Source organism: Eucyclogobius newberryi, unplaced genomic scaffold, assembly GCF_026437365.1.
Source record: "Eucyclogobius newberryi isolate DKJ021-1_F unplaced genomic scaffold, fEucNew1.0.hap1 SCAF_13, whole genome shotgun sequence".
Classification (NCBI taxonomy): Eukaryota; Metazoa; Chordata; class Actinopteri; order Gobiiformes; family Gobiidae; genus Eucyclogobius; species Eucyclogobius newberryi.
This window is the reverse complement of record NW_027315757.1, coordinates 20,937,877-20,957,593: the sequence shown is the minus strand read 5'-3', so window position 1 is coordinate 20,957,593 and position 19,717 is coordinate 20,937,877. Positions and strand designations below refer to the sequence as shown.

At 43.8% G+C, this 19,717-nt stretch overlaps 2 protein-coding genes across 2 annotated transcripts in view; both read right to left on the bottom strand.

The window, feature by feature from the left end:
* eftud2 (elongation factor Tu GTP binding domain containing 2) overlaps nt 1-9,484 on the bottom strand; it is a 28,241-nt gene extending 18,757 nt beyond the window's left edge. Inside the window, exons 1-15 of the mRNA XM_072442898.1 lie at nt 9,354-9,484; nt 8,276-8,391; nt 7,222-7,387; nt 6,517-6,595; nt 6,333-6,408; nt 6,180-6,245; nt 6,062-6,097; nt 4,409-4,582; nt 3,514-3,680; nt 2,515-2,639; nt 2,368-2,431; nt 2,181-2,271; nt 1,972-2,107; nt 1,727-1,854; nt 1,117-1,310 (exon numbers count right to left, since the gene is read on the bottom strand). Of these exons, the coding sequence (XP_072298999.1) occupies nt 1,117-1,310; nt 1,727-1,854; nt 1,972-2,107; nt 2,181-2,271; nt 2,368-2,431; nt 2,515-2,639; nt 3,514-3,680; nt 4,409-4,582; nt 6,062-6,097; nt 6,180-6,245; nt 6,333-6,408; nt 6,517-6,595; nt 7,222-7,387; nt 8,276-8,380 (1,607 nt within the window). The 5' untranslated portion in view covers nt 8,381-8,391; nt 9,354-9,484. The remainder of the gene's footprint in view (nt 1-1,116; nt 1,311-1,726; nt 1,855-1,971; nt 2,108-2,180; nt 2,272-2,367; nt 2,432-2,514; nt 2,640-3,513; nt 3,681-4,408; nt 4,583-6,061; nt 6,098-6,179; nt 6,246-6,332; nt 6,409-6,516; nt 6,596-7,221; nt 7,388-8,275; nt 8,392-9,353) is intronic.
* Nucleotides 9,485-10,442: 958 nt separating this feature from the next.
* On the bottom strand, nt 10,443-12,837 carry phospho1 (phosphoethanolamine/phosphocholine phosphatase 1). The gene is made up of 2 exons (XM_072442897.1): nt 12,701-12,837; nt 10,443-12,215 (listed from the first exon to the last, which is right to left on the bottom strand). Exon 2 carries the CDS (start codon nt 12,195-12,197, stop codon nt 11,427-11,429), a length of 771 nt encoding a protein of 256 aa, XP_072298998.1. The 5' UTR covers nt 12,198-12,215; nt 12,701-12,837; the 3' UTR covers nt 10,443-11,426.
* Between the last annotated feature and the right edge of the window lie 6,880 nt (nt 12,838-19,717).

Genomic DNA, 19,717 nt, shown 5'->3' with positions numbered 1-19,717 from the left:
ATATTTATAAATGGTGCTCACAGGTTTGTGTTGCTCTTAGTCACTCCGCTAAATGAGTTTTGATTGTTCTAACGTTGGGCCAACAGTGAAAAATATGACATTTATCTAAATATACAGCCACCTCTTTAGCATCGCTCGCCCGCAGGCCCGCGCAAGCAAGCACCGCTCCCCCGTGGGCCCGCGCGAGCAAGCACCGCTCCCCTCTTACGCCCGCACCGCTCCCCTCTTACGCCCGCACCGCTCCCCTCTTACGCCCGCACCGCTCCCCTCTTACGCCCGCACCGCTCCCCTCTTACGCCCGCACCGCTCCCCTCTTACGCCCGCACCGCTCCCCTCTTACGCCCGCACCGCTCCCCTCTTACGCCCGCACCGCTCCCCTCTTACGCCCGCACCGCTCCCCTCTTACGCCCGCACCGCTCCCCTCTTACGCCCGCACCGCTCCCCTCTTACGCCCGCACCGCTCCCCTCTTACGCCCGCACCGCTCCCCTCTTACGCCCGCACCGCTCGCTCTTACGCCCGCACCGCTCGCTCTTACGCCCGCACCGCTCGCTCTTACGCCCGCACCGCTCGCTCTTACGCCCGCACCGCTCGCTCTTACGCCCGCACCGCTCGCTCTTACGCCCGCTCTTACGCCCGCACCGCTCGCTCTTACGCCCGCTCTTACGCCCGCTCTTACGCCCGCTCTTACGCCCGCTCTTACGCCCGCTCTTACGCCCGCTCTTACGCCCGCTCTTACGCCCGCTCTTACGCCCGCTCTTACGCCCGCTCTTACGCCCGCTCTTACGCCCGCACCGCTCGCTCTTACGCCCGCACCGCTCGCTCTTACGCCCGCACCGCTCGCTCGTACGCCCGCACCGCTCGCTCGTACGCCCGCACCGCTCGCTCGTACGCCCGCACCGCTCGCTCGTACGCCCGCACCGCTCGCTCGTACGCCCGCACCGCTCGCTCGTACGCCCGCACCGCTCGCTCGTACGCCCGCACCGCTCGCTCGTACGCCCGCACCGCTCCTCTTACACCCGCACCGCTCGCTCGTACGCCCACACCGCTCCTCTTACACCCGCACCGCTGTTATTTGAGTGACAAACTTCATGAACTCAATAGAAAAGGGCTTAAACCTGGCGACGGAGATCCAGAGGCGGCCCACGGTGCAGACCTGGGAGTCCTCCTCGTCGTCCAGAGTGTAGTTCTCCCCCAACACTTTGACTGGCTGTCCCGCCTGCATCGTCCCGCTCAAGACCCGGCCAAACGCGTGGAACTGGACCCCATCCTCAGTGCTGTACATCTTTGTGGTGTGGCACATCAGGGGGCCCTAAGGTGACGGGGACAGAAGATGAATCATACTGGAATAAAGACATTTTGTGGTCACAGTCATTTTTAAGGTTTTGGGGACAATTGAGCATTTGGTGGCCTCATGAATAAAACTATGATGTTACAACATGCTCAGCTAGGGAGTAAGAGGTAACAAATATTAAGGAACAGGTCAAGATAAAACATCCTGAATCCAAACCAATTACAAACAGTTTTTAAATAACAAAGTTCGTAATAATGGCCCGTAACATATAACGTCCTTTAAAGGAGAAAGTTGTTTTAGGAAGGTCAATTTGCGAGTTATAACAGCAAAAAAGAAACATTGTAATTAAATGGCTGTGGAGATCAAATATAGAATATCGCAGTTGTGCAGTATACAACAAATAACTTACAGGTTCCTTGTCATAATGTACTTACATCAGGGTCACACTCTGCCATGGTCTCCCCCAGGTCAGAGTTCAAGCCTCCAGTGTACGAGTGCTCTATCTTGGTCTTGGCGCCATCTTGTGGTGAAGGGATGTGATGCACACACATGTCCACCAGGCCTGAAAGACACACAATATTTACAAATGAAATGAATGCAAATAGAAGTCAATTAAAACATGTTACTGTTATCCCAGGACACCAGTGAGCATGGCAGTGTAGCAGTGCAGTAGGTTTACCTGTGAACTCTCCGAAGAACCGGTTACAGACCAGTCTCAGCAAAGGTCTGATGTTCAACTTGAGCTCTTCTTTGGACAAATGGATCCCCAGTTCGTCCAAAACCAGAGGGAGAGACGTGTCCACATCTCCAACCACCTACGAGCCAAACAATTACATTTCCCCAAGCGTCTTTTTTTTACGTTTAATTCACATTTAGAAACGCCCAAACCTGGGAGAGTATCTTGTACAGCGGCTCCAGAACAAACTCCACAAAGCTGCGCTGAGAGTTACTGGTCGGCGCTTTCTTTGTGAACTTGCGGCTGAAATTTAAAAAGGGCAGAAGTATAATAACTAGGAAGAAACACACAATATATAACAATAATTTTTTTTAAAAAAATACTGAATCTGGGAATTACGTTTTTGGGTTGAAATAAATGTCTCCCCAAAGTCTCTGGGAGAATTCTGTGTAGCTGATGTCGCCTGCACACAGCACATACATCGTTAGTACACAAAGAGCCCTGACGTTACCAGAGAATAACACAGTGGAGAGGAGATTCTGAGACCGTGAGTGTCCGAGTAGATCTTTGCGAAGGAGCCGAGGGTGAAGCAGATGCTGTACTGAGAGCTGGCGAAGCACACGTTTCCCAGGAGCGGGGAAACCACCACGTTCTCGTCCGTGGAATATGTGCTGGAAGGGAAAAAAACACAATAAACACGCCGAAGGTCATTGTACGCCACTGTTACACAAGACGGTCTCATAGTGAATTAGGCTGCAGTGTCATGATGGTAAATGTTCACGACTGAAAGGATTTAATCTACGCTTTTCTCTTTTAAAATGAATAATATGATGACAGGTATTTATATTGGTGGTGACTTAATTGGATGTGTTGTCTTGTATCTTATTTATTTTCTATTAGAACATAGAACAAAAACAATAGAACAAAAACAGAAAAAAAATCAAATAAAAAATAAATATTTTTATTTAAATATGTCGTGATTTTTTTGGTATTTATGTGTAGTTTGGTAATGTCTACTTGTGTGTTTTTTTTTTATTTGTACTCTCCGTCTGGCCGTTTTGTGTCTTGCGTTTTGTTCCATTTGTTTATAAAATTGGGGGGGGGGGATTAAAACAATAATAGTAATAATTATAATAAATATGTAATAATAGTAATAAGAATGTAATAGTAATATAATAATAATAATTTTGTAATAATAATAAAATATGTAATAATAATAAACATGTAGTAATAATAATAGTAATAAACATGTTATAATAATAATTAAAAAATGTAATTAGCAGAACCAGAGAGATCATAAGAAAAGTAAAGAAATAAAATAAGAAAATAAGGAAGTGGCATTAAAAAATACATCATAATCATCATAATAATCATAATAATAATAATTGTTGTGAGTGCCTTCTTCCCAGCTGCCAGGAGTACGTTCCAAAGACAGCCATCATGTCATGAATTTTTCTCTGTTTTGTACCACACTTTGAATTACTTTGCGTAGAAACGACCGTTAACATTGCAACAACAAAAAGGTCGGCGGACATGCAATCTGACCTGAGCATGCCGTTGACCTCATCCACAATGTGCCTGAGCTTGTAGTAGGCGTCTGTGGGGGGCAGTTTGAGCTCCAGGATGAGCCGGTCCACTTTGTTGATGCAGATTGTGATGGCCATTCGCTCCTGCACCGCGTGTTTGATGAGGCGCTCCGTGTTCAACATCACCTGGACACGCGCTGGGTTAGTTTAAAGCTCAAGTCGAATAATATCCATCTCTTATTCATTTATTTAACGGACAAGGTTAAACTAAACTTAAACACAAAGAAGCACGTCTGTTGAACGAGACGGTGGATGTTTAGTATCCCGTAGATGACTAATTGGCGTTAATTTAAACCTTCTCGACAACTTGATTCGTCGGATTTCGTTAGGAAGATTATTAAGTTAAATCGATAACAATATAATCGTAACATAAAAATCACAATTTTAGAAGCAAAATTGTGTATTTTCAGATCAATCTATCGTCCCAAAAAAAAGACCTCGGTGTAAATCACTTTTTAACTGGATGTTGTCGTCATATTTAACGTTATTTTGTCTTTTCGATAATTATAATTTGTAAAGCCGGTAACAAACTTCAGGAACGGTCACATGCCAGACCACGGGAAGGAAAGAAAATGAGTTTTTCCGTCACAATAATATTCAATAATTGTAAATAATTTTTAAATCGTGCTGTGTTTTTTCCTCACAATAATCGCAACACTAAAACACTCCTAGCTGTCACTCATGTCTACTTAAAGGAGAGAGACAATCGTGATAAAATTATCTTGTTGAGAGCAGAAAGGAACGAAAGCTCCACACATCTTAACTGCCGTCTTCGCGATTTGCTAATTGTGCCTGGACTTTTGGCGTTACAACAATCGAATTTCCGCGCGTTCTAGAGGCAAAACGAAACGTACTCCCTCTGCGGCGTCGATGAACAGGACGACGCCGTCGGAGAGCCGGATGCTGGACGTGACCTCGTCGGAGAAGTTCACGTGGCCCGGCGTGTCCATGATGTTGAAGAGGTAGGATTTGCCCCTGGAGTCCGGCAGCACCATGGTGACGGGAGTACTTTTGATGCCAACTCCTCTCTGCGGGACACAAAAGTCACTCAGCGCGGGGAAGATACAGCGACGAGTACAGGGAAGATACAGCGACGAGTACAGGGAAGATACAGCGACGAGTACAGGGAAGATACAGCGACGAGTACAGGGAAGATACAGCGACGAGCACAGGGAAGATACAGCGACGAGTACAGGGAAGATACAGCGACGAGCACAGGGAAGATACAGCGACGAGCACAGGGAAGATACAGCGACGAGCACAGGGAAGATACAGCGACGAGCACAGGGAAGATACAGCGACGAGTACAGGGAAGATACAGCGACGAGTACAGGGAAGATACAGCGACGAGTACAGGGAAGATACAGCGACGAGTACAGGGAAGATACAGCGACGAGTACAGGGAAGATACAGCGACGAGCACAGGGAAGATACAGCGACGAGCACAGGGAAGATACAGCGACGAGTACAGGGAAGATACAGCGACGAGCACAGGGAAGATACAGCGACGAGTACAGGGAAGATACAGCGACGAGCACAGGGAAGATACAGCGACGAGTACAGGGAAGATACAGCGACGAGCACAGGGAAGATACAGCGACGAGCACAGGGAAGATACAGCGACGAGCACAGGGAAGATACAGCGACGAGTACAGGGAAGATACAGCGACGAGTACAGGGAAGATACAGCGACGAGTACAGGGAAGATACAGCGACGAGTACAGGGAAGATACAGCGACGAGTACAGGGAAGATACAGCGACGAGTACAGGGAAGATACAGCGACGAGCACAGGGAAGATACAGCGACGAGTACAGGGAAGATACAGCGACGAGCACAGGGAAGATACAGCGACGAGCACAGGGAAGATACAGCGACGAGCACAGGGAAGATACAGCGACGAGCACAGGGAAGATACAGCGACGAGCACAGGGAAGATACAGCGACGAGTACAGGGAAGATACAGCGACGAGTACAGGGAAGATACAGCGACGAGTACAGGGAAGATACAGCGACGAGCACAGGGAAGATACAGCGACGAGCACAGGGAAGATACAGCGACGAGCACAGGGAAGATACAGCGACGAGCACAGGGAAGATACAGGGAAGATACAGCGACGAGTACAGGGAAGATACAGCGACGAGTACAGGGAAGATACAGCGACGAGTACAGGGAAGATACAGCGACGAGTACAGGGAAGATACAGCGACGAGCACAGGGAAGATACAGCGACGAGCACAGGGAAGATACAGGGAAGATACAGCGACGAGTACAGGGAAGATACAGCGACGAGCACAGGGAAGATACAGCGACGAGTACAGGGAAGATACAGCGACGAGTACAGGGAAGATACAGCGACGAGTACAGGGAAGATACAGCGACGAGTACAGGGAAAATATAGCAACGAGTACAGGGAAGATACAGCGACGAGTACAGGGAAGATACAGCGACGAGCACAGGGAAAATATAGCAACGAGTACAGGGAAAAGGGGTGTTTATGAACTCACTTCTTGTTCTGTGAAGAGTATGTCTGTGTATCGGAGCTGGAATATAAAGACGGTTTATTAATGCAGAAATAAAGTAAACAAACATGACGTAATATTGTCCACAAAATGTCGCACTTACATCTAAATCGTCTCGCTTTCTGATTTCTGGATGCGTTTGCTCAATGAGGCAATCGACAAAACAAGTCTGCACGGAACAAATATTCACAGTTAAATGCTTTTAAAAAGGTAGATTTTTAGAAGTTATTAAAAAAAAAAGAAACATGCTCTTCACTTTGCCGTGATGGAGGTGACCACACAAGGTAACGTTACGTATCAGCTCTGGACTGTCCATGAGATCGGCGAGAAATCTAAAATACAAAAACAAACAAGACATACATTTATTTATGATCACGAAAAACGGCAATGGGACAAACCAAAATCTAAGAATGTGAGCTTAGAAGAGGTTTAAAACGTACTCCATGTCATAAACCGTGGCCGGCAACTCCTGCTCCATCAACGTGAACTTCCTGTGTTTTACAGGTTTTATGATGGGCTCTGAAAATAAGAAATAATAATTTACGCAAGATGTCAAAAACACCACTCTGAAATGACAATACAACTAATTTGTATACATTGCACAAGATGTAAAAGAACCAAACAAACAACGCTCGAAAAATGTTAGATTGACCCGATTTAACTATTTTACATTGATCCAACTCATATAATTTTAGATAATGATACAATTTAAGTGTATATTCATACTCAGGTAACATAAAATAAAGGACAAAAGTGATGATATACATGTAAAAAAAAGGTCAATATTAAATTTTTTGAGTAAACTTTGAAAAACTACGAAAAACTCATCCATTTATATTATTATGTATCACGTGCAATACTCTCATAATCATGTGCAACACTGAGAAATAATGTCAGAGTTGCAACACTGGAATTTCCCCATTTGTGGGACAAATAAAAGGTTATTTTATCTTATTTTGAGAACTCCAAAAATGTTTCAGAAGTTGTCTACAGCCAAACACTTCAAGCAACACAACCCAGCAAGCAACCCGCCACATAAAGCAGGACAAACAATAAAAACTAACATTATAACTAAATGAAAGACCGAAGATGCATTTAGATTTGATAAGTAAAGCCTGTGTTGGCGTCTCTGCGTCGTCTCTGACCTGTGAGAGGTTGTGTGTCTTCCTCTTGGACGATGGTCTCCACCTCGGGACCATACACCTCTTCTGCCGTGGGGTAATACTTCTTGTCCTCGTGTAAAACCACCTCCATCCCCGGGACGACTTCATCATCGGCGTCAGCGGGCTCGTCGTCTTCGTCGTCGTCCCTCTGGTTACGGCGCGGAATGAAAAACGTACAGACGTGTCATAAGCAGTGGTTTTGTACAAGGTGCGGCCGGGAAGACCACCTCACATAGATGTAAAAGAGGGACGCATTTTGGGTTGTGAATGGACGGACTCTGACTACGTTTACGTGCGCACTTAAAAAATCTGATCGTAATCTGATTTCTGGAGCAGATCAGATTATGGCATACAAACAGTCTGACGTGATGAGAGTAATCCAATTTCTTTCTGATTGAGACGGAAAACGACAAGTACAAGGGCAAACCAAAGGGCAAATAAATTTAAATAGAAAATATTGTGGATTTAAAGAGCCATTAGGAGTAATTATATTTCTTCCAAACACAACAGTTTCTATAAAAAAGCATTGATTGACCGACACGCGTCACCAAGAATCATCTGATCTAATTGAGTAGATAATCAAATTAAGACATTTTTTCATGCAACGCAAATATAATTTTCATTATTATGCTCCAAAGCACATTAAAAGAGTGGAATATCAACCCCGAAAGTCATAAAAGACCATTTCTAACATTTCAAGAAACATGCATGTTATTGTGCGAAATGGCTGCGAAAGACAAAAAAGAAATCTAAAACTTGTTACATCAACCACTTTACTTCAATAATAGGACTCGGCATAGTAAAGTTGATCATTAAAATACCGGTATTTAAGTTTAAAAAGTATCTTCTTTATTTATTATAAGATGGATACAATGCCAAGTTCATCATCTGTCTTAATAACATTTGTACATCTGGATGACTAGAATGTATTATTGTAACACATGTGACTATGAAACAATGATATGGGTGTAATTAGCAACATCTGAGCAAATATGCATCATTAATAACACTTTAAACCGGGGATATTGGACTGTACCTCGTCCATGTCCCTGTCCTCTGCGTCCAGATCATCGTCATCGTCGTCCGAGTCCAGCTCCGGCCCGATGTAGTTTCCAAACTCATCGTAAAGATCGGCCTCCATTTTCAAACGAGCTGAAACACAGTGGGCAAGAAGTCAAAATGAATAAGGAAATGGACACAAATATATATATATATATATATATATATATATATATATATATCTTTTAAGTGCAGGGCTGTCACAATAATTACTAAATCAACTTTAATCATATGTGATTGATAATAATATTTTTTCGGTTTCTTTAGTTAGTTTGCGCCCATTTTCTTTGTATTTGTGGGGAACTTATTTATTTTTTCTATCAAGTACAAAAAGATTTAAGCTGTAGAAGGTCCTTAAATAATTGATACAACACTAAATAACAACTACTAATGTGTTTTATTCTACTATGCATTTATTTATTGAGGCTCATGTTGTTAACAGTAATGTACATTTAGAAAAGGGTGATCGTTCCATAAGGTTATTGTGTCAAATGCATATTGTTTATCTTAATATCTTCTGCTAAAGTTGCTCTTGTGCCAGGAGTAATACATGGATACAATCATAATTAGCTAAATGAATAAATGGCAGATTAATGTGGGAGTAACATTATTTCATGCCCTGATTAGCCATGTTTTTGTAGGATTTTGGACTGAGGATCGCTGTAAAATCCAGTAAAATAGTGAACACACAAGAACATCCAAATCCAACCACTATAAGGACCGTAAGCTTTATAATAACCATACAAATGTTTTTCACAGTGTGCATGGATGAGATGAAGATGCCAGAGATGGAATTATAACGCTACAAAGACCTCAACTTCGACTTGGTTTAGAGACAAACTAAGGAAATAGACATAACAGACAACGGGGAACTCTTTTTAAGAACAATAAACATGTAAACGCTACTGTAAACACTAGGCTAATGTAGCATGCTAACCACTAACCATGCAAAGAAATGAATGAGGCAACGACACCGCTACGTTGTGGGTAAAAAGAGATGTTTTGGGTCAGCTCCGAACCCTTAATCATTAAGAGACAATTTAATGAAGTCTTACCTGCTTTCGATTGTGCACAACAGATCTGTTTCTTATGAAAACGTCCTAAAAGTTCAGCTTTTTACATAAATAATCCCCAAAATACCGCCATGCGCACGAAGGAGTTTCCGGTATTTCTTCTTCGCGGAGTTTGTGTGATATGCGCCTTGCTCCACAGCGCCTCTTGTGGAGCTGTTTAGTCCTCTCTGTCTCTACTTCTTAGTCCCTCTAGGGGGCGTCATTTCATCTCACATTAACACAGTAGCTCATTTCTTTTTGAGAGTGTGGCGTGTGGAGTTGTAATAAGCTATTTGATTTATTTACGGTAAAATCTTTGGAATAATCCTTATGTAGAAATAATATACTTTAATTATGGTAGCAGGAAATACACGTATTGTCTTGGGAAAGGGGATAGCCTGGTAAAGTGTGAGAACCACTGATCCAAGATGTTTCCCAACCCGGGGTACAGGAACCGCTCACTCTTTTACCAGGGATTTGTCAGGTTAAAAAATAAAAAAAATTAAAAAAAATATTAAATTGAATGACTGAATTGAATGGAATGGAAAATGTTCTTTTTAAAGCACTTTGAAGAATCTTTTTGTTAGATTTTGGGCGTCGATGAAAAAGATCACGTAACAGAAATAACTGACAGTAACATTTTGATTTGCCATCTCCTGGAATGGAAACTGTATTTGTAGAACATCTTTAAGAATGTTTTTGTAGGATTTTGGACAATAACGTATTCATTTGCCTGTTAGACACATTAGAGCGCACTTCAGACTATAAAGGCTTTTTCCATTATAGCTCATATTAAATTATAGTACGCTCTCATTATAGATAAGGTCTTATAATAGATGTAAGAGTTAAATATGCAGTGTGAAATGGCAATCCTGACAAAAATAATCATATTTGTTGTTGGCTCATGGAGATGCACTCTGCAGATGAAGTCCAAGGCAAAGTGTTATGATTGGCCTATAACCTTGAGTCAGCACACTGCCCCTTATGTCATGCCTGGATGCATTTTTAATTGAACTTAACTTTAGTGAATTATGATTAAGTGATTGAGTGGAATCACATAAATGTTAGTGTGGCAAAATTCAGACAAATAGCTTCAGTTATGGCTTTATTCCTGCTGGTTTTATACACATTTCAGCACAGCACAGACAGACAGGTAAATAATATACACAGGACATTACAAAAATAACATTACTAACTATCTTTGGCTTAAACTCATTAACCTTTCCCCTGAATGTTTAATTTTTAAAGGTTTTTGCAGTTGTAGTTATAAACCCCACGACCTAAAGCGGTTTTGTTCATTAATTGTCTTAAAATGCAGCCAAGAGAATCTCTCTGAAGCCCCAGGCCTATTAAGAGCCTCCTTTATTAGGACACCGAGGGGCCACAATGACACACACCGAGGGGCCACAATGACACACACAGAGGGGCCACAATGACACACACAGAGGGGCCACAATGACACACACGGAAGGGCCACAATGATACACACAGAGGGGCCACAATGACACACACAGAGGGGCCACAATGATACACACGGAGGGGCCATAATGATACACAGAGAGGCCACAATGACACACACAGAGGGGCCACAATGATACACACGGAGGGGCCATAATGATACACAGAGAGGCCACAATGACACACACAGAGGAGCCACAATGACACACAGAGAGGGGCCACAATGACACACAGAGAGGGGCCATAATGATACACAGAGAGGGGCCATAATGATACACAGAGAGGGGCCATAATGATACACAGAGAGGGGCCATAATGATACACAGAGAGGGGCCACAATGACACACAGAGAGGGGCCACAATGACACACAGAGAGGGGCCACAATGACACACAGAGAGGGGCCATAATGATACACAGAGAGGGGCCATAATGATACACAGAGAGGGGCCATAATGATACACACAGAGGGGCCACAACGACACACACAGAGGGGCCACAACGATGAACCCGGTGATAGTGTTGAACGTGAGCTGCGGCTGAGGCACGTGTGGACTTGAGCTCCGGCCCCTGTCCCCTGAGATAGGTCTGATTGTCCTTTGGATACGTTTTGTTTGCTTTTATTCTGTCACGTGTTTGCGCAGCCGTTGCACCACCTCGTCCGCGCTCGTCCACGGCACCGTCACCGCCTTGAACGCTCCCGGCGTGGACTCGTGCGTGTCGATGATGAGCCGGTGCATGGGGAAGTCCCGCCGCGCGAAGGCCACGTCGCGGGGCCCCAGGGCGAGCGCGGGGCAGAAGTCGTTGGCCCCGTCCCCGACATAGAAGACCCGCTGATACGGCCGGCCGCGCTCCTGCGTCCGGCGCGTGATGTAGTCGCGCACCACCGCCTGTTTGCACATGTTGACCGGGCAGCGCGGGCAGTCGTGGGAGTGGAAGGGCCGCAGCACGAGGCGGCCGTCCTTGTTGAACGTGGCGGGGTTGCTGATGACGCGGTGGAAGAGCCCGCGCGCGCCCGTGCGCCGCAGCCACGACTCGATGAAGAAGGTGTTGGCGTCGGACAGGAGCACCACCTCGAAGTCGGTCTGCGGCCGCGTGCGGAGGAACTGGAAGAGCGTGAGCATGCCCGGCGTGGCGGGGATCTTCTCCATCACCGCGCGCATGTCGCTCTCCGTCACGCCCTGCTCCGCCAGGTAACCGAGCACGCGCTGCATGTACTCGTTGTAGCGGCCCGGTTGGTACGTGTCCTTGAGCCAGTCGGGTAGATGCCGCCCCGGGACCGTCTGCACCACCAGGTCATCGGAGGTCTCGTCCACTATGGTCTCGTCAAAGTCGAAGAAGATGACGAAGCGCTTGTCAGAGGGCACGTGGGGGGGCGCGTGCGAGGCCATGGTCCGTGCGTCTTTGGCCTGACGGAGAGAGAGAGAGAGAGGATGGGTTTGGTGAGAGAGACACGATCACATCATCACGTCTATTCTACACCAAGTACACACACCAAGTACACACACGAAGTACTCACACGAAGTACACTCACGGAAGTACACTCACGACTACACGCAGCACAGCCAACACTAACCCGGGTTTGGAGAGGAGACGCACACGTGAACAGCGGCAAGGCGCGCGTGATGGTGCGTAAAATGCAAATACGCGTCGACTGGTTATGGTCAATTGAAGACTGCATGTACACAGTGCCATTGTGGACATTCAGGCCATTCCCTCAATGTATTTGTTTGTTTGTTTGTTTCTGTGCAGTCCAGACCTGTCATCTTATCTCCAGAACTCACCTAAACCTACAGAAACAGCAGCTGCAGGCGATCGCTCTCCAAGACACCTACGCCATTCTGCCCAGGCTGCAACTTGGAGTTAGTAAGAGAAGAAAGAATTCACACTTTACCCGCTGCCTTGGTCCGGTCTCCCCGCGCGCGGCTCAGCTCCGACTCGGCTCCAGGAGAGACTTCCGCCGGTGGAACGAGCGGAGCAGGACTTTTATGTGACAGCGGCCAAACCCACTGTCGCTGCTGGTGACACGAGCCCGCCCCTTTAATAACTGCTCACCCACTGTGCGCGAGGTGGGGGGAGGTGGGAGCAAGGGGGGGGGGAGGTGGGAGCAAGGGGGCTCACTGCAGAGGGTGGATTCTGAGCAGCCTGAATGTTGCATATGAGGCTCACAGTTTTGGACAAAGTGTTTCTTGTAAGTCGTCTCTGTCAAAGAAAAAACGACTGCATTATGAACATTACATTTCTAAAAGAGTATTTACAAGGACACGCAGTCATTTTCTTTGTACTTCTTCTGTCTTGTTTATTTGATCTGTTCTTTCTCAGACTGTGTACATTATTGTGTACTGTACGTGCTGTCCCCCCTGTCTGTAAATACCCCCCCTTTTTGTATATGTCACTGAAAAGCGCTATATAAATAAAAGGTATTATTATTATCATTATCATTATTATTATTATTATTATTATATGGTTTGCAAATAAACCAAAAGCAGGATACAGAAATCTAAGGCTTGCAACTGAATTTGGCACTAACCTATAAAACGCAGGTGGATTCAAGACTATTTGTGTATTTTCATCATTTCTGGAAAGTAAGTGTCACGTTGAAATAATAATACTCAAGTAGAAGAAGTATTGACCCAAATACACTCAATTAAGGGTGAAAAATTACTTAAATAATCTACTTCAGACCGACAAATCAAAGAATAATGCGCTTTCTGTGTTTGTGGGAAAGGAACCAAAACTTTAAGAAAACTCCTAAACTGTTCAATATTTCACTCAAGTAGGAGTAAAAGTCTGGTGCCAGAAAGTACGATTTATTAGAAAAATCTCTCAGGTAAATGTAAACAAGTTCTACCCACATTTAAATGAAATAGACTTATTATTTATAGACTTAAACAAACATATTGGCTTAACATTGCACTAAACTAAACTAAACGTATAAGCCAAATGTCAGCATCGTTGGTATACTTGGAAATTAAATCTGTGTGAAATGTGTGACTCATTGGAAAACCAGAGGAACAAGTCAAACACCAATAATCTATTTGTGACTTTGTCTTATTGTTGTTCTATAATGTTTTTGAGCTCAATCATTTTGTAATATGCAATGGGTAAAGTTTGATCATTGTAGTTTTAAATGTGTTTCTATAACTCACAACTCACCTTATTTTGAAAGGGTTTCGGGGTATTTTCTGAAACGTGACAATTAAATAAGAGTATATGGAAGTTTCCAGTGAAAAAATGTGCAGCTTGCAGACTCGAGCGTCATCAACAGTGGTATAAACATTATATATAGTTGCTGCTTGCATGCTTTGTAATTTTTTCATAGCAACAAATCCAGGAACACATATGTAGTGTCCCATTTGACCTATAATACTTCCAAAATCTGACTTGACACCATCAAATGTGCAAATTCTGAGGTAAAACGGGCATCTAGGGCTTTTCGAATATGCATTACCTTCAAGACATTTCATTTGAATACAAACTACTTTTAGGGGACGTTATCAAGAAGACCCCACGCTGAGACGTACTTTGAGTGGAAATGTGCAGCGCATTCAGCCGGGCAAAACCTCGAGAGTAACGCGCTGCCCTCAAATCGATGGCAAAGGCAACGAGGCCGTGTTTCCATTTAATAACTACGTCCGTAAACTCCAGAGAGGGGGAGTGAATATTGTTTTGCAGTCGCAATAAAGGAGTACAAACACGCGGCTTAATGAGGTGCGGCACGAGGCGGCGGAGACGCGCTCCGCGGCTTATCTGCGCGCACAGACACCGCCGCGCTCCTCCACCGCGGGCGTAATGACGAACAGCTGGGGCGGCGGACTATTTTCAAACCCAAATGGGAACGGAGATGTACAGGCGTGTTATTAGCTGTGAGGAGGGAAGCGAGAGAGGGGAGGGAAGCGGGGCACCTGGCCACCCACTCAACGCTGAATCACCGCTCTCCCCTCGCGTCCAAGTCCGCGCGCAGTCTTATGAATAACCCGCGATGTAGCACTATTATTGTCTGTGATGCATTTTTAGGTCTGGGTTAAACCTGTAAATGTATGATCGATTATGTACATGGTTAAATGGGAGATCGTTAAGGTACGCTCAGCACAGACGTGTGCAGAGGCAGACAGCGCGCTGACGTCTAGGGTCAAACATGGGAAAGAATCAATCTAAAAGTGATGTGCCTGTCCCGGAGACGCAGTCATACTGGCAATGTCAATAGTAATCGTAATAGTGAAGAAGGTTTTGTGATTTCTGTCCTGTTGCGTGAAGCACTTTGAATTGCCTTGTGTACGAGTTGTGCTCTACATATAAACTTGTCTTGCTTTGCCTTGCAGCGGTGTTTCGTCCTCATTGCGGGTGTATTTGGATTGATTCGTGCGCGTTTGGGGTAAATCGTATTGTCCTGCTGCGACTGAGGTTCAAATGCTCAGAAAGTTTCCGGTTTCACCTCCCCCTTATCCCCGCCCACATCACTGTACTGAGTTGCAATTATTACATGTAGGGCTCTTAAAGTGACAGGTTGGACAACTCATTGAACTAAATTTGAGTTAAGATAAATATGTTTAAAATTGAGCTAAAAATGATTAGAAACATTTATCCCAGAATAGCACATTTTTAGGTGTATAATTATTCAACAACCACTGGGCCAAAACTTAACCTATTGTCAATGTTTTGTTTTTTTGACAAATAAAAACATACAAAAGCACCTTTATTTAGTTGAATTAGTGTTTAGGGGTCAAAAAGGTTGTTTCTTATGTTTAAATTATTCATTAACTTTAACTGGAATGAGTGTCTCCAGTGTGATGTCACTTCCAGTTATTTTCTTGCACTTTGGAATAGGAAATCAATGGAACCGTTTCTATTATTAACCCGTTTTAGATCAATATTATTGTTTAATATTATGATGTACTTGTGTTATAATTCAATAAGTACCTGAAAAAAAGAATGCATCGCCTTTAAAAAGCTTTAGTTGATTGGTCAGTGGATTAAGTTTCTATCTAACCACCAATCTATCGAAATAAAAGTCACAAACGCTTGATTTTTGAAGGTAAAGAAGATATGCTGGTGGATCCGACAAGCATCTGACGTTAATTGGTAAGAAATTGGAGTAAATGAGTAGTTACATGAACGCTTTTGGCCTGGAGTCTTTAATCTTGGGGAACGGTACAAACAGTGGCTTGATCTCTCCCTTTAGACGACATTATAATTCCTTGCATAGTTGGCAGATCCACCAAAATAAGAGTATTGCTCATATCATTAAACTTTATATATCAAATTAAAGGCGCAATGGACGATTTTTCGGCGAATTGAGAACGCAGGCGGAAGTGCGCATGCGCACTCCCCCGTGCGGACTGATACAACACACACGTGCGTTTGTTTATTAGCGCAACGGAGCGCATCGCATCTCTCGTCTCCCATTTCTGCGTCAGCTCGAACTGTCTTTCTCCGTCTTCATTTTGCCCCGTACACTGAGGGAACTATATTATGATAGATCCATGCGCTTAGGCACGCGGAAACGTGGGGACGAGCCTGACGCGGCTGCAGGTGAGCGGTAGGTGCGTTTTATGATTGATACGTGGCAGGACAATTGATTTATCCACGCCACGAGGAAATATGATAAAAAATTTGCTGAAAAAAAACGTCCATTCCACCTTTAAGCCCTGGATCCAACAACAGTTTTGTCACGTTCCCCCAACTCATGACACCGGTGTTCTTCAAAGGTGTTCTTCACAACTAAGTTCGCCTAAAGCAGGCGTGTTTAGGGCTACTTTATGAGCAAGGAGTTGACCTACAATTACATTTATAACCAAGTTACAGACCTATTAAACCGTGAGTAACTGTTTGATATAAGTTTGGTGCATTTGTGTGTATTTAAAACGTATTTTTGAATTTGAAAAAACAAATCTTAATGCACATTTTAAACCAGTGAGTGTTAAGCGATACCAAAACCACACAAGAAAAGGTGCAAAGCGAGGCAGTTTCTCCCCCTGTGGCTCTGTTAGGACCCGATTCAGTCCTGTGCGAGTCCTGGTTTGGGTCAGTCCTGTGCGAGTCCTGGTTCGGGTCAGTCCTGTGCGAGTCCTGGTTCGGGTCAGACCAGTGCGAGTCCTGGTTCGGGTCAGTCCTGTGCGAGTCCTGGTTCGGGTCAGACCAGTGCGAGTCCTGGTTCGAGTCAGTCCTGTGCGAGTTAGACCTGATTTGGCTCTGGGTTGGTCCTGGTCTGAGGATGATCCTGTGTCTCTGTAACAGCCTCATCATGACATTCACACAGGTTTTGAGCATTATCCATCTCCATTTTGCACGTCTTTGAATCAAAACCTTGCTGTCGTTCTCAGTTTTTGGCGATATGCGACGCTTCGGCTGTTCTATATTCAGATTAGGTCAACGCAGGCGACTGAGGAAGGCCCATAGAGCACCAGGTTGTGACCCCAGGGCTAAAGCAATCAACAATACCAACCTTTGTTCTGAATAGATCTCAATGAAATAACTATCGATGTGGTTTGGCCTGCCATTTAGTGATCGACGTGCCAAGTGAATTCTCCCAGAGGCACACGGGGAACCGGCTCGTTCAGAATAACCAAGCGACACTACAATTTGAACCACGGCGCAAAATTACTATTTACGAAACAGAACCTCGCATTTCAGAGCCGTTGCATACTTTGCCCAGTGATGTAATTAGAAAACGAGATATACAAGGCTTTCTTCTTCCCCGTTCACCCTCAATTATCTTCTGCGCAGAAGGGAAACTACAAAGCCAGAGACGGGCAGCGCTCAAGTCTGAACTAAATTGTACATTCTCTTCTTCTCTGACGTTAAACTTTAACGCCAACAGTTTACAGTGTAGTACGTGTTCTTATTCGAGTTCCTGTTTTGTTTATTCTTCCCACTATGAGTAGGTCTAAATGGCAAAAGCCTCGAGCTGCAACTAACGATTGCTTTTCTAATTAAACCAAGAAATATTATGATTATTTTGATTAATTAATTAGTTGTATGGATTGCGAAAGGCCCTCCAAAATGAATTGATTTATTATTATCTCAATAAAAAGTTGCGGCAGAAAAAAAGGGTCACATATCTGGTAGGAGCAACTTTAGCTTTAGGAATTATTATTTTACTATTATTATTATTATTATTAGAGTCAGTATTTGTCTCCAGTTGCTCTTGTATTGATGATGTGAGAGTGACCGCTGCACAAACACTCTCACTGGGGTTCAGAGCTGTAGTTGATTAGTTTCTGCTTCTCCTTAGATGTTTTCTTTGCTCGATGCCAGTGAATCGACACTTCTCAAACACACTGAAGTCTCCTCCATGACCGCGGGATTCGTCTTTCCACATGGTAGTTTCAGAAACAAGAAGCCGCTCAGTCGGGTTTGAATACAGCGTCGCAGCTGAAAGGACAGGCAGTGTAGATGAGTTGCAATCAACCCAATTAAATTATTTTAACATTTGAGTTTGCTTTTTTTTTTTGGGCCTCAGACATGATTTGTTTTCTAATTTTTTGGGTACATCCTTCATTAAAGCAGATGTTTCGTTCAAACAGTGATTTCTAAAGTGATGGTAGTCTTACATACAGTTCTTGTCTCTGTACAAAGCAGTATCGCAAACACAAATGAGGAAGAGGATCTGTGCTCAGTCGCTCACGTGTTCCAAAAAACAGAACATTGACGACAGCTGCTGAGCCGTTTTTTTTTGACGAATGGCCACAAACCCAGTGACCTGACGGTGGTAATAATACCAGTCTGGCAACAGCAATTACCGTATTTTACGGATTATACATGGTTTTATGAATACGTTTTTTCAACGTTTTGCCGAGGTACAACCAATACACAGGAGCGACTCATGTGATATTTTAAACACATTATATCATTTTGTTTCACACTGACCACCACAAGAGGGCTCTGCACTTCCTCTTCCTCTGGAGTTTGTGGAGTTGTTTAGAAGTGACACAGAGGAAGAATAATTCAGTGGATTTAGTGATTTGGGGTAAAACTGATGCTTTGGTAAACTTGTTAGCATGTTCTTTATGCTATAGTTATCTGAATAACTGTTAATATGTTACGTTAACATACCAGACACTTACCACAGTTCTGTCTGTGCGTCATGTAGCTGAAGGTGTTAGCGTTAGCATACGTACAGCTATTCACCATGTTCTCTCATCTGTTATTATTTTAGATTGTATTTCAAGATTGGTCTTGGATTTGATCAAATACATTTCCCCAAACAATGCGACTTATACTCCAGCGCGACTTATATATGTTTATTTCTTCTATATTATGCATTTACTGGCTGGTGCGACTTATACTCTGGAAATATAGTTAGCGAGAAAACTGGTTTGAACTCCGCAGCTCTGACCTTAAGTTTGTAACGTGTGTTGAAGGTGTTAAAAGACAAGAGACACACGAGGTTATGATAATAATGGCTACTTGTTTACTTCTCAAAGTTAGCAGTCAGTTATTGTACATTATCAAAAAAAGGCCCACTTGTTTCCATCCCTCCTCAAACTCCAGAAGAACATACAAAAAAAACAAAAACAAACTGGGACTTTATAAAGCTGCACATATTTGTACCAGATACAATAATAATAAACGCAATGCTACATTAAGTGGTTAAAAATACAAAAGGGGGGGAAAAGTATACTGATTTTTTTAAAACATCTTTAAAGAATATACAATGTTATTTTTATTACCTAGCCAAGAATTTTAGTAAAAGTGCATTCTAGACAACAAAGAAAGGAGGAGTATTGTAGGCAAAATGAATGCTGAGTAATAATATGTTTTATACAGGTAACCAGTAGCGCAACAGGAGAACCTTTAAACTTAATGGTCCAAGTTCCATTTTATGCCGGTTAAGCATAATATTGTGACCACTAATGTAAAGGGGAAGCATTTTAGAACGTTCGCAAGGTCCAATAGTGACGGACAGCTG

Coding starts and splice junctions, on each gene's coding strand:
- phospho1 (XM_072442897.1), bottom strand. CDS start 12,197: ATGGCCTCGCACGCGCCCCCCCACGTGCCCTCTGACAAGCGCTTCGTC.